General features: G+C 57.5%; 3 protein-coding genes across 3 annotated transcripts; all 3 read right to left on the reverse strand.

Moving 5' to 3' along the window:
* Window positions 1-273: 273 nt before the first annotated feature.
* On the reverse strand, window positions 274-1602 carry PHACADRAFT_257234 (uncharacterized protein). The gene has a single exon (XM_007396389.1). The coding sequence runs from the start codon at window positions 1338-1340 to the stop codon at window positions 657-659; it is 684 nt and encodes a 227-aa protein (XP_007396451.1). The 5' UTR covers window positions 1341-1602; the 3' UTR covers window positions 274-656.
* A 2818-nt stretch (window positions 1603-4420) lies between these two features.
* On the reverse strand, window positions 4421-6864 carry PHACADRAFT_209644 (uncharacterized protein). Its single transcript, XM_007396390.1, has 3 exons — window positions 5743-6864; window positions 5094-5691; window positions 4421-5021 (listed from the first exon to the last, which is right to left on the reverse strand). Exons 1-3 carry the CDS (start codon window positions 6694-6696, stop codon window positions 4744-4746), a joined length of 1830 nt encoding a protein of 609 aa, XP_007396452.1. The 5' UTR covers window positions 6697-6864; the 3' UTR covers window positions 4421-4743.
* Window positions 6865-7907: 1043 nt separating this feature from the next.
* On the reverse strand, window positions 7908-9463 carry PHACADRAFT_257238 (uncharacterized protein). The gene is made up of 5 exons (XM_007396391.1): window positions 9190-9463; window positions 9044-9133; window positions 8595-8993; window positions 8439-8544; window positions 7908-8386 (listed from the first exon to the last, which is right to left on the reverse strand). Exons 2-5 carry the CDS (start codon window positions 9065-9067, stop codon window positions 7962-7964), a joined length of 954 nt encoding a protein of 317 aa, XP_007396453.1. The 5' UTR covers window positions 9068-9133; window positions 9190-9463; the 3' UTR covers window positions 7908-7961.
* Between the last annotated feature and the right edge of the window lie 2437 nt (window positions 9464-11900).

Raw genomic sequence — 11900 nt, forward strand, 5'->3', positions numbered from 1 at the left:
ACCCTGGGACACAAGCGTGCTTGGATTGAGGACGGTGCGAAGTGGGCTTGCCCGGTGCGAAATGGATGAGCTGCGGGAGGGCAACGGACCTTCCGGAAGAGGAAAGCAGCAGCTTGGTGGCGCCCCGACGGTCCCGACGGTCCCGACGACGGCGCTCGGTACCGCGGATCACCGCCTTGCCGACGGTACGGGTGCTGTCGGGCCGGCGGTACCGTGCCCCCTTCTGAATCAAAGCGTTACTCATCTGTCCCACATCGTCCTCACGCCAAGCACATGTTGATGAGAGGATAAGATATGCGTTTCCTACATTACATTGAATGATACAGCCGTACAACAATGGATTGTAAGTACAACAAGCCCGAGCCCAAGAGGGAGAATCTAATGCGGTTGAGTATACAGATGGTATGAGTAGAAAGGGGAAATTGCGATGAAGAGAAACCCTTTTTGCCGATATAAAAAATGATTATGTTGTCGTGTGGTCGTGATGCGGATCGAATGATGCGGACGTTCCCGAGAAAAACCTCCAAACGAGAAACTCAACAAGCCCTGCTTCCCAAACACAGCGACAGCGTCTCGACGTGTCGCGTTTTGATGCCGGCAGCTGATGGCGAGTGTGGCGCGACAGGCCAATATATCACACAGGGGCGCGGCGGTCGCTACGCCTCGACGGTGGCGGTGACAGCGACGGCGCGAGAGAGGCAGCTCTTGACGTACGTCCTCTCCTCCGGCGACTGCGGGCGCCGGCGCATCGGACGTCCGCTCGCCCGCGAGAGCAGGACGCTCGCGACGAGCTTCGCCGTGCGGTTGTCGTTCTGCGGCGATGCCCTCCTCACCTGCTGCACCGGCAATGACGAGTGCGAGTGCGAGTGCGAGGGCGGCGGTGCGGCGGCGGCGGGGTACGTGTACGCGGCGGGCGTGCTGTAGTGGACGAAGGCCGCGCGGGACGCGGCGCGCGGCGGCGGGAGCGCGTCGGCGATGAAGTCCTGTGCAGCAACAGCATGGTGGTCGGCAAACGGATCGTCGACAGCAGGTGCCACAGCAGCACGGGGACGGATGCTTACAGGTACGGTGACGCTGCGCACCGAGGACCGCCGGGGGCGCGTCACGACGGGCGTGGGCGGCGGCGCGAGCGCGTGGGGCTGGTGGTGGTGCGCTTGCAGCTGGGCGGTGCGCGCGGCGAGGATGGCGAGGGTCGCGCGGCCGCGGTTCGTGTTGGGCACGGCGCTGAAGGAGGACGCCTCGGCGTGAGATGCGCCTGCGATGGACGACCAGCCGGGGCTGCCAAAGACACCGCCGTTGAGGACGCCGTGGAGACGGTGGGCGGGTGCAGAGAGGGCCATTATAAGGTTTTTAGAGTAGGCGGGGCGGCGATGGCAAGAGTCGTGAAGGTGATGAGGGCGGGAGAGGGTGCAGCTTGGGAGAGCGGTCGCAGGCTAGTTAAATACTGAGGAGAAATGCGGAGGCGGAAGGCGAGATAGGAGGCTGTTGGAGACTGGATTTGCTCTGGGCCGCGCCAGTCAGGGGTCTTCAGGGACCGCGGCACATGCCGGAGACCCGGGAGACCCCACCTGCCTGATCCGGATGGGAACTCTTCACACTGCCAGCTCTGTTCCCACCCGTGCTCGCAGTTCGCCACGTTCGACGAACAATGGAGAGCAAAGAACAAGAAAAAGAAATAGAGCTCGGCGCTGAGCGCATCACAACGGATATGAGGCTTGTGCCCGCAGCTCGCTCCCCAGCGACGACCAACTACCAGGCTTTCCAGAAGCAGACTACTACAATAGTTGTGCGCTTTGTTTTCCTCTGGTCATTTTGGCAGAAGCGTCGTTTTTGCAGCCGAGGGTTCCTGTCACTGGGAGGAAAGTTTGCCATGACGGCAGTAGGCAAGCTTCGCAGAGCAAATTGCACAGAGAGAGAGGGCACTGCAAGGGCGCAATTCACTTGGGAATCAATACAGTACGTGCGAGGGCGCGGACGATCGCCCAGATCAAGAAGACCCCCCGCACCGCAGCGGATGAATCTTGGGGTGCAGCGAGCAAAGCAGCCTCGTGTGACGGTCCCGCCGCCCGCTCCTTGGAGCAGATCGGGTGGAGCAGTGGGCGAGCAGGGCGAGCACGAGCCTGGCCGGCATTCTGGGTCCGACGGGAGACACACAGCCCCGCACACCGCTCCTGTCAGGCCTATAGCTGCTGCGACAGACGAGCATTCGGTCTTCTGGCGTCGCAGTGCAACGCCCGCTGCCAGCTGACCTGCGGGGCGGTGATGGAGCGTCCGGGGTGTGCGTCCGGAGCTTTCCTGATGAGACAATGAGGCTCAGGAAGCCGGCGGCAGGGTGACCCGTCTGTCGCGACTACTGGCTTATCGTCGGCTGATGGAGAAGAGAAGCCTTGTGTGTGACCCTGGGCAAGCGAACCCACGAGGCCCGCTTTGGCACAGGGCGGATCCCTGCCTGCGCACATGACCTCAGTCATGAAGTCATCAAGGCCCGTTTCAGGCTTCCGTGAGAACAGGCTTTGTGGCGTCTGTGCTCGCTATCAACCTTTTCCAAGGTCGCGTACGTGTGCTGGCAACGCCGTCGGTCAGCTGGCATCTGCCCATCTGCGCCGTACAGGGCGCGTCGCGACCGGCCGCGCCTTTGACGTGCCCTTGGATATGCGGTTTTCCAACGCTCGAGACGGATCCGAACACAGGACCTGCCCAACGTTTGCTGCCTGCTTCTCGTATCGTCGTCGTTGCATCATAGGGACCAACGCTAACCAGGACACCCGCACAACTTTCACCCTGGCCCTCTCCCACATCGGCCGACCCTGCGTCTCCCTACCCCGAGATCTCCCCTTGCCTTCTTTGGCAGTGCGTGCTGCCACGCCACCCGCAGAAGCAGCCTAGCTGTGTGAACACTAACTGCGTCCCCTTGAGAAGATGTTCGCGGGCGTGCCCGCCGCTGAGAAAGGCCTGCTGAGAAGCTGAGAAGCTGCTTATGCCATCGCTGCACGTGCCGCCCAAGGGTGTATAGCGTGCGACCCGCTTGTTACTCAAAGCTGGCCGGCCGGTCGCTGACCCATGCAACGGCCACACGCTTCCTGCCACACCCGCAGCGCTGTGCTCTCCGCTCTCCTGGAGCCAGGTTCCGTCGGTTTCCGCACACGGCCTGATCTTGCAAGCATCAACACGAGCATACCCCGGACGTCGTCAGTCCATTCCATTTGACAAACCCATTCTCGAGAACCCTCCCGAAGCACGCCCCGTGCGCCACAATCTGGCCCAAATCACGCAAGCAATTTTGCTCGAAAAAATGGAGCCTGATAGTGATTCCGACGCACATCGGGCCTTCTGGAGATCTCGGTCCCCCCCCCCCCCCCTGGCGTGTCGCGTGGTCCCTCTCGCGTGGCTACGCAGGTCCAGCAGCCCCGCATTTTCCAGGACCTTCCAATCTGCACCTGCGAGGTAATTTGTTGGGCGCTCCGTCAATTTTTTTAATCTTTTTCAGACTGGCCTTGGCGGCATGCAGAGGTGGCCTGCGCGCAGGGCCCCGTCCGTCGTTTTCGCTCGCCTGCGTGTGCATTCTCGCACCGCCGTCTGCTGCCTGGACGGGGGGCCTCCAGAGCAGCACCTTGGCTGACCCTCAGGCCTCAGGACTTGCTGCGCGCCGCATGAGTCAACCGCTACGCAGGTCCCCTTGAGCAGCGAGAAGGGAAACAAATGCAGACTACTTCGCACCTCCTGCGGCGTCGCGGCTGCCCCAGGCTGCTGACGCTGCATCCCACGAATGTACAGAGGGCACACCATCTGCCCACGGGCCTGCCACCACTGCGAAGAGAGCGTCGTCAGCTGTGTGATGTGATGTGGCCCAACGGATCAACACGGGCTTTACGCCATGCACGTGCTCTCGCCCGGAATCACTTCTCTCCCTGCGGTCTCGAGTGGTCCCCAGGGATCCGGATTCACGATAGCGACGTTCGCAGGTCCCACGCGCGAGATGGAATTTGACATGATTTGCGTGTTCGGCTGGGATCGCTCTGATCACCTCCGTCGCAGGCGGCCTCGATTTGGGCCTCGATCGAGTCTCATGCTCGCTTTAAATAACGTTATATATATTCACCTTAGAAACGTGGACATTTGTGACAGCATATATGCGTTCATGAGTCAACATAGTACGTCAGAACAATCATCATTGAAGTATCTTCAACGCTGGGGATCACCAGCGAGATAGCATCGGAGGCTTTCGGATGAGATGCTCGGGGCTTTACTGAACGGCACCAACCGTAATGCATAACGTACACCCTCGCCGGTTCGCAAGTCTACCTTTTTGGTAACGCATCGAAGTCTATCAATATTCAAGCAGTCAATGGGTGATCTCGGCCATAGTATCTGGCGCCTTAGATGCTTTCTAGCTTTAACACGGAGTCGATTTGCAGAGCGAATTTCAGTCGACTAATACAGTACAAACTGACATGTCATGCAAAATGGGGTGTAGAAGAGCGAGAAGATAGCCTATCACGCTCTACTGGCCAATAGTGGCCATTTGCTCAGCTAAAGTACTGTAGCTCCCCCAGCAAGAGAAGTCAATGCTTTTCAAGTCTGTGTACACATTATAGAAACAATACATCCAATATAGCATGCTTATAAATCCAGAGACCATGAGAAACCACGACAAGAAGTGGACAGGGTGTCAGGATGACACACCGTACCTCTTTGGGGCTGCCGCACACAAAATGCGAGCCAAACCTCTATCTCTTCACGTTCTCACTGGTGGATATCCTGCTCTTGCCTCTGGGCAGAGCCCAGCGCGTCGTGCCTCACACTCGGCAGGAGGCCATAAGGCCGCTGGAAACGGAAGTCGCCGCGCCCGTCGTGGCGGTCCTCGCTCAGCTGGCGGAGGACGGGCGGGTTCGGCAGCAGCGAGCCGCAGCTGTCCAGGCACACGCTCCACGAGTCGCGCACGCCCGCGCCGCGGTGGAACGTGTCGAAGCGGAGGCTCTGGCGCGTGCGGTCGACGGCCGGCCGGGGCGGGACGTACTCCGCTGGTTGCGCACAGAAATGAAAGACGTGTCAGCGACGGCCAGTGGCAGAGACACAGAGACAGAGAAACTGACGCATGTACTCGAGCGCCTGGAGCGCGTCCCAGTCGATGTCGGCAAAGTACGGGTGCCGCATCAGCGCCGCGGGTGACCAACGCTTCTGCGCGCTGCGCGCGAGCATGTGGCCCAGGAGGTCGCGCAGCGCGCCGTCCGCGACACGCGCGAGCGGGACGTCCTCCGTCAGCATGCGGCGGAGCGCGTCCGCGCTGCTGCGCGCCCAGAACAGCGGGTGCGCCGCGCCGAGGTGCAGCTCGAGGAGCACGACGCCGAGCGCCCACACGTCCGCCGGCCAGCCGTACCCGTGGGCGCCGCCGGCGAGGAGCACCTCGGGCGCGAAGTAGCCGGGCGTGCCGACGCAGTCGGCGAGCAGCAGTCGGTCCAGCGGGCATGCCGTGTCGTCCCAGTTCGTGTACGCGAGCCCGAAGTCGGCGAGCGCGACGTGGCCCGAAGGCGAGAGCAGCACGTTCTCGGGCTTGATGTCCCGGTGCAGGACACCCGAGGCGTGCAGGTTGTGGACCGCCGCGACGAGCTCGGCAGCGTAGAGCTTGAAGTCTCCGGGCGAGATCGCCTCGCGGCTTGTGATGCGTTGCAGAAGGTTCTGGTGGTACAGCGGCTGGAGCAGGTCAGTATACGCTCGTGCCTGGGGGTGGAGACATCTGCTTACCATCACGAAGTAGACGTTCTCAGGGTCGTCCCATGACAGAAGGAGGCTAACCAAGAAGGGACGCCGCTCATGGGTGACCCGCTCCCAGGTGAACTTTTCATCCTTCAGATTCTCCCTGCCGAACGGGTCACGGTACGCCCTCGCCTTGTGGACGACCTTGATAGCGACGGTGTGCCCTGTACGTGCACGCGCGCACATGACCCTGCCAGATCCGCCTTCACCGAGCATACCAAGCACGACGTACGCCTGGTCGGCATGCGTGAGCATGGGCGGCCCAGTCCAATCGCCGAGCGGATCCTCATCGGCGCGGTCCTCGCGGTCCTCGCAGCGGCCTTCCGCTACAGGCGGCATCCGTGGCTGTACATCCGGAAGGCCCACGCCTAGGGTTTCTGCTGACGACGGGGAAAGCAGTCGGGATGATGTGGACGAGGAGGAGCTGTACGAGTAGTGGCCAGATGGGTTTGTGCTGGGCGGTGTCGGATAACGTGGGAGTTCCTCCTCCGGTGGCCCTTCGATAGTGATGTCTGGTATCCGTATCGGCAGGGGTGATCCCGATTCTGTGCTCCTCAGCGAGTGCCACTCGCCGAGCTCTTCGTCAGGCGTGGGCGGATACGGTACAGGGGGCAGCAGGAGAGCTCCGGGCGAGGGTAGTACGTCACATGTAGCCTCGGCTGGCAGCATCACTCTCGAAGGGGCTGGACTATGTGCAATGGGAGATCCAGATCCAGCAGCCTCTGCGTTTGGTTGTCGATCGAATGCTGACTCCGTTGCACGGGGCGGGAGTTGTAGGTAGTTTCGGATGAAAGACTGCAAGATCGGGTCTACTTCGGGCAGCAGAAGGATGAATGTCAACAGGAAGCGTTGCAGGTACCTAGACGCGTCGTGGGGCGTCGGACCTCGGACCACTAGTTGCCCCGATGGGTTAGGAAACGGGGCTCGAGTTTGCTTGGACATGACCGGGGATTGTGGCGCAACCTTGGGAGTGGCGCGACAATGAGTGGGGTTATTGAATGGGGAAGGAAACGGGAGGCTGGATTAGACTCGATATATAGGTCTGGCACCGCCGTACGTTGTCAGAGGCCAAAGAACATAGTGATGGGCCAGCCCCCGAGGGGCAAAATGGTCTTTGGCCCTTTTGTTGCGTGCGTTTCTTTGTCTTCGGACACGTGCCAGCGTTCTGGAAAGTGATGATTGGTTCTCGAGCTTGTGCGACCCGGAATTAACTTCACTCACCACTCCATAGTAGCATCTGTGGCCAAGATGTTCCCAACACGAACAAGAAATTTGGTATGCATGTCTTGAGCCTTGGGTTGTAAACGCAGCAATGCCTGTAACAAGTACCGATCTGTAAGGGAATGTACTCCTTTCCCGATCAAAACATATTCGCTCGATATGCTAAACCGAAGCTGGAACTGGACACTGCCCGTGAGCATGTTTATTGGTCAGGGCCCTGTATCCGTACCGAACTAATCAACAGCTACTCCGCCTGACGAACAAAATGGACAAGACTCGGACCTAGTTTTATCCAGAAGAACTACACTGTTTCAGATCATCGGATGTCTCTGAACGGGCCAATTCACTGTCAGAGTCACACGCTGATATCCAACTTCATCCTGTAGAAACATGATGGCGTACAGAGAGACATCCAGACAGAGGAGCTGTTCACAAGGTGATAGCGCTGCATTTTACGCGGGCATGAGCCTGGACGAATCAGAGTGCTGAGACGAATAGACGAATTCAAGTTTGTTGAATTTATCTGCACAGAGGTCAACTTGAATAAAACAGCGATAGCAGGAAAAAGTCAGCTTCTAGTCAAAAGTACATCTGCTAAACACCCGGCTGCATCACTTCCCACACTGGTTCGTGGTTCATGCAGCTGAGGTGAACGCTTGTGTCATAGTCACGAAGCGCGCAATACCCGCGACCGCCCGATGCCAGTCCCCCGAGTACCCCTTATCGCAGATTCAGGTGTTGCTCACACTGCATTCATCATTCGTTACAGAGCCCTTCAGCACCCATCGTTGACTTCTACAGAATAGAACAGCGGGCAGGGGATATTACCATTTAACGACTACGTGAGTTTAATATTAACACGATTTGCGGGGCTACACGGGACGAGATAGACAAGCATACAGTAATGGTGAATGGAAGATGAGAGCGGGGTGCATCAATGCAAAATACTTGAGCTCTAAAGATATTCAATGCTGGAGACTAATATTTTACACGCCATGGGGAGTGTTGCCGCAACCGTTGGCCCCGTTCTCCTCCTCGTCACTGAAAAAGTCATCGTCCTCTTGAGTATAAGCCGTCTCCCCCAGGTCGCCGTCCGACTCATCCTCGTCCTCGACATACGCCGGAGGTGGGTCCAGTCTGAGCCTGAACCGGAATGGCAGGGGCGGCCGTGGCGGTGCATCGTACAGGATCCGGGATACCGCACCGAACGGGTGCCGGAAGGTGAATGCGGTGTGCCGCTCGCTCCTGTCGAGCTCGAGTTGCGCAAGAACGGCGCAATTCGGGAGGATCATCCCATCTGACCCCAGGTGCACGGATAAGTCGTCCCGAATACCGATACCGCGGTGGAAGGTGGTAAAACGGAGTGCCGAGGGCGGATGGACGGCGGTGGGGGTGGCGGGGCGGTAATCAGCTGAAATTTGCAAGTTCAATAGTAGATCAGAATATTATGAACAGGAGCGCACGTCTGTAATAACCCTCTTCAAGCATCTCCCAGTCGATCCCCTCGAAATAGGGATGTTCCTTGAGCTTCGCCGCAGACCAGCGCTTGTTGACATCGCGGACGATCATCTAAAGAATATATGAGCGAGAATCACGATAACAGCAACATGACTGCTTACTTTACAAAGCAGGTCCTGGAATCCGCTGTCGTACACGCGATGCAGCGGGATGTCACGACTCATCATCTTCGCGATCACTTCCGAGCGCGAGGATGCATGAAAGAGTGTGACACGCCTGCCTAGATGGACTTCAAGCAGCGAGATCCCCAGCGACCAGACATCCGCCAGGCAGCCGTACCCGACAGTTTCCGCCACGAGCATTTCGGGTGCGAAATATCCCGCGGTCCCCGTAAAGAAGTTCAGGCCGAGGCCGGTCATATCGGCGTTCGCGTCCCTGCTCGCCCATGAAAGCCCGTAGTCAGCCAGCACAAGATGACCATTCGGCGAGATGAGGAAGTTTTCCGGTTTGATATCGCGATGTACAATGCCCAACGCGTGTAAATTGGCCAGGGCGGCAACCTACGTTAGAAGGTGAGGGCAAGTCAAGCTCCCGGGATGCCAAGACTTACCGCTTCAGCTGCATAAAGCTTCATGTCGTGATTCTCTTGACTCGCGTTCATTTCGCTGAGCCTGTGGAGGAGACTTTGATGGTAGAGCGGCTGCACAGACCTGGTCAGTAAATTTCGCCAACGGTAAACGAAGGTTCCACGCTCACCATGAGGAAATAAACATTCTCCTCGTCGTCCCAAGATTTGAGTAGCGGCATTAAGAAAGCTCGCTTGCCAAGGGCAACGCGCTCCCAGATGCGCTGTTCGTTCAAGATTCCCCGTCGGCCATCTGGATGACGGTAGGCCATCGGCTTGTGGATAATTTTCATTGCGAACCACTCGCCTTCTTGTGTATACGTGCGGAATACGCGGCCAGATCCACCAGCGCCGAGGATTCCAACAAGGGTGTAGTCGGTGCCTCCATGCGAGATGATTGCGCCATCGGGGAACGTGTGGCCGCCAGACGAGTCAAGGGGAGGTCTAGAGTTTGCTACGCGGGACCTAGGGCTGGCGTAAGCAGGCGGTAGGTCTGTCGGTTGTGGAGCATTGGGGAGAGGATCATTTGTGTCGTAAGGCGGTATCGCCGCCGATAGTGCTGTGGACGAGTGGGCTGCAAGGGAAGGGAGATGTTGCTCAATCGAGTCTGCGCTGTGACCCTGCTTCTCGGAGTCCCTTCGTCCCAAACTGTGTTCGCTCGTGCCAGATGCAGAAAGGTAGGGATCAACTGGGCCATCCACCGAAGCTTCTGGGATTGTCGTCAGAAGGATACGGAGCAAGCCTAGGGCATCCGTGGATGGTACGAGAGGGTAGTAGGTGGTAGTCGACCGCTTTTGCTTTGGAAGTAGGGAGAACACCTTCGGCAGAAACTGAAAGGCCGGCCTCGGTCTCTCAAAGACCCGGATTGGCCGCCTCTCGGCCTTGCTGAGGTAGCTCTCGATAGACAGACGAAGGGCGTCGTCGACCGCGGGCAACGAAATGACGAGCTTCAGAAGGTAGAGTTGCAGCCTCTCGGACACAATATACGGGCTGTACGGCACGAGCGCAAACTCGTGATCGTGTGGTGCATTCTGGAAAGAGGCCATAGCACGAAGTATCCAAGGAAACTTACAAAGGCGGAGGGAGGAGAACAAAAAGAGCGCCAGAGCCTCTTGTCCGTGTCGTGCTTTAAGTACTGAAAGAGTAGTGGCCACTGGCTGAGAGAGGGTGTGACATAATACTTTGTGCTCTGTGGACGCACTTCCTGATCGGGAGGCAGTCATTCGGGCCGGGCGTTCGTTTTGTCTGAAAGGCAATGGCGTATTGGTGTAGCCACATTAAATCCAATACCGATAAATCGATGAAAGCTAAGTGGCACCTCCTATCAGGGCAGCGTTCACGGTATAGTTCGAATGGGCAACGGCGCCCGTGGTCGCTCTCAGTTGAGCCAAAGTTGTGACTGTATGAGTACTCAGTATATGTTTATCCGACGTCCTGATCGAATGAATAATACCTTTAGAACCAGCGTCGAAGGAAGTCGATGCTCTCCATCACAAGGCACATCAGTGATCCGCGGGATGCCCTTTGCGAGCACCCGCAGGAACGCCCCTCGCAGTATCGTAGCCACGGTGTCACCAAGGGCACTATGGACCGCAAGACTTGTTAGGATCAAAAGCACAACTTCGTTCAACGTCGCAAATACACTTAAGCAGGAGTCGAGAGACTCCGAATGGGTCAGGTCTTGTGGCAATTAAGGTATTGGTGTGGATACGGCCCAGGCGTTGAGGCAGAGACGGTACAGGTCTAGGCCCTCGAAGCTGAGCTGCAGGTGGATGTGATTCAGGGGAGCGGCAACGGTAATCATCGTCGCCCAGAACGAGGCATGGCCCATGATACAGGAAAATCAAGATTTTGCAACCTTCGACAGCAGGAGGGGTTCGCCATGTCTGAAACTTTGGTTCCTACAGCGGTGATTAGTTCGGCTCAGCGGCGAATAAACTCGTAGGCTATACCTCGATTTTCATCGACCAGACACCTCAGACCGAGCTACAGCTAAGGAACCGCTTGATACGGAGAGAAAAGAATCCATAGGGATCCGGAGATCTCGGTATAGTTGTGTCGCCCTATAGCCACACATCCGTACCGTATCAATGTCGCCGAAGAGTGCAAAGATGCGGCGAGCTATCTCTTTAATAGGGGTGTCCTCACGTCCTCCGCGTCTCTCGTATAAGAGGTCCAAGGATGCGAGGTTTATGGAGCGTACAGGGTTATGACTAGCATCTTCTGACAGTAAATCGTCTGCAGATATGACCAGGTCGTTCATCTCTAGATTGGCAAGTCGAGGCAAGACCCATAGAACCTCGAGAAGATGATCTTCAGGACAATCTTGCTTTCGAACGCTTCGACGATGTATGTTCAGCAGTGACGATTGTCGCCGAACCATGCGGAGGCGAAGCCGTCTCACAGATATGGCTACATCCGGATATTCTTGCAGGAACGAGAGGACTTGCTGAAGCGTGTGGTATTTCCGTCGCTCAGTTGAGAAAGTCACGTTCCAGACACGGAAAAGGTGCCCCCGCGCAACGTCTGCCCAGCGCCTGCAGGTTAGAGAGCAAGCCTTGAGCGTATTCCTGCAATGATTCTCGTAAATGAGATCGAGGTGATTGTTGAGTCGGTTGTCGTAGACACAGTCACGGTGAAGGTATGAGAAACACTCGTCGATGAGTTCAGGCGGTAGCTTGTTGGCTGCTGGTGATATGCATGCGTTTGAAGACACTATAAAACGTTCAGGGGCCAGAACGTCTTGCAAATAGACCGGCCTACTTTCTTTGTGAGAATGGCGGTTGCCTGTAAGTTGCACACTCCGCGCTCAGGTTGACGAAAGCGCAAGATTGGGCAGGAC

This window comes from Phanerochaete carnosa (assembly GCF_000300595.1).
Source record: "Phanerochaete carnosa HHB-10118-sp unplaced genomic scaffold PHACAscaffold_5, whole genome shotgun sequence".
In the NCBI taxonomy this organism is placed as follows: domain Eukaryota; kingdom Fungi; phylum Basidiomycota; class Agaricomycetes; order Polyporales; family Phanerochaetaceae; genus Phanerochaete; species Phanerochaete carnosa.

Excerpts from the sequence above, each read along its gene's own strand:
- PHACADRAFT_257234 (XM_007396389.1), bottom strand. The coding sequence starts at position 1,340 with ATGGCCCTCTCTGCACCCGCCCACCGTCTCCACGGCGTCCTCAACGGC.
- PHACADRAFT_209644 (XM_007396390.1), bottom strand. The coding sequence starts at position 6,696 with ATGTCCAAGCAAACTCGAGCCCCGTTTCCTAACCCATCGGGGCAACTA. Across the intron at positions 5,692-5,742 it reads AGAACGTCTACTTCGTGATG|CCGCTGTACCACCAGAACCT; the intron begins GTAAGCAGATGT and ends GACCTGCTCCAG. Across the intron at positions 5,022-5,093 it reads CCAGGCGCTCGAGTACATGC|CGGAGTACGTCCCGCCCCGG; the intron begins GTCAGTTTCTCT and ends GTGCGCAACCAG.
- PHACADRAFT_257238 (XM_007396391.1), bottom strand. The coding sequence starts at position 9,067 with ATGAAGCTTTATGCAGCTGAAGCG. Across the intron at positions 8,994-9,043 it reads AGCTTTATGCAGCTGAAGCG|GTTGCCGCCCTGGCCAATTT; the intron begins GTAAGTCTTGGC and ends CTTCTAACGTAG. Across the intron at positions 8,387-8,438 it reads TGAAGAGGGTTATTACAGAC|CTGATTACCGCCCCGCCACC; the intron begins GTGCGCTCCTGT and ends TGCAAATTTCAG.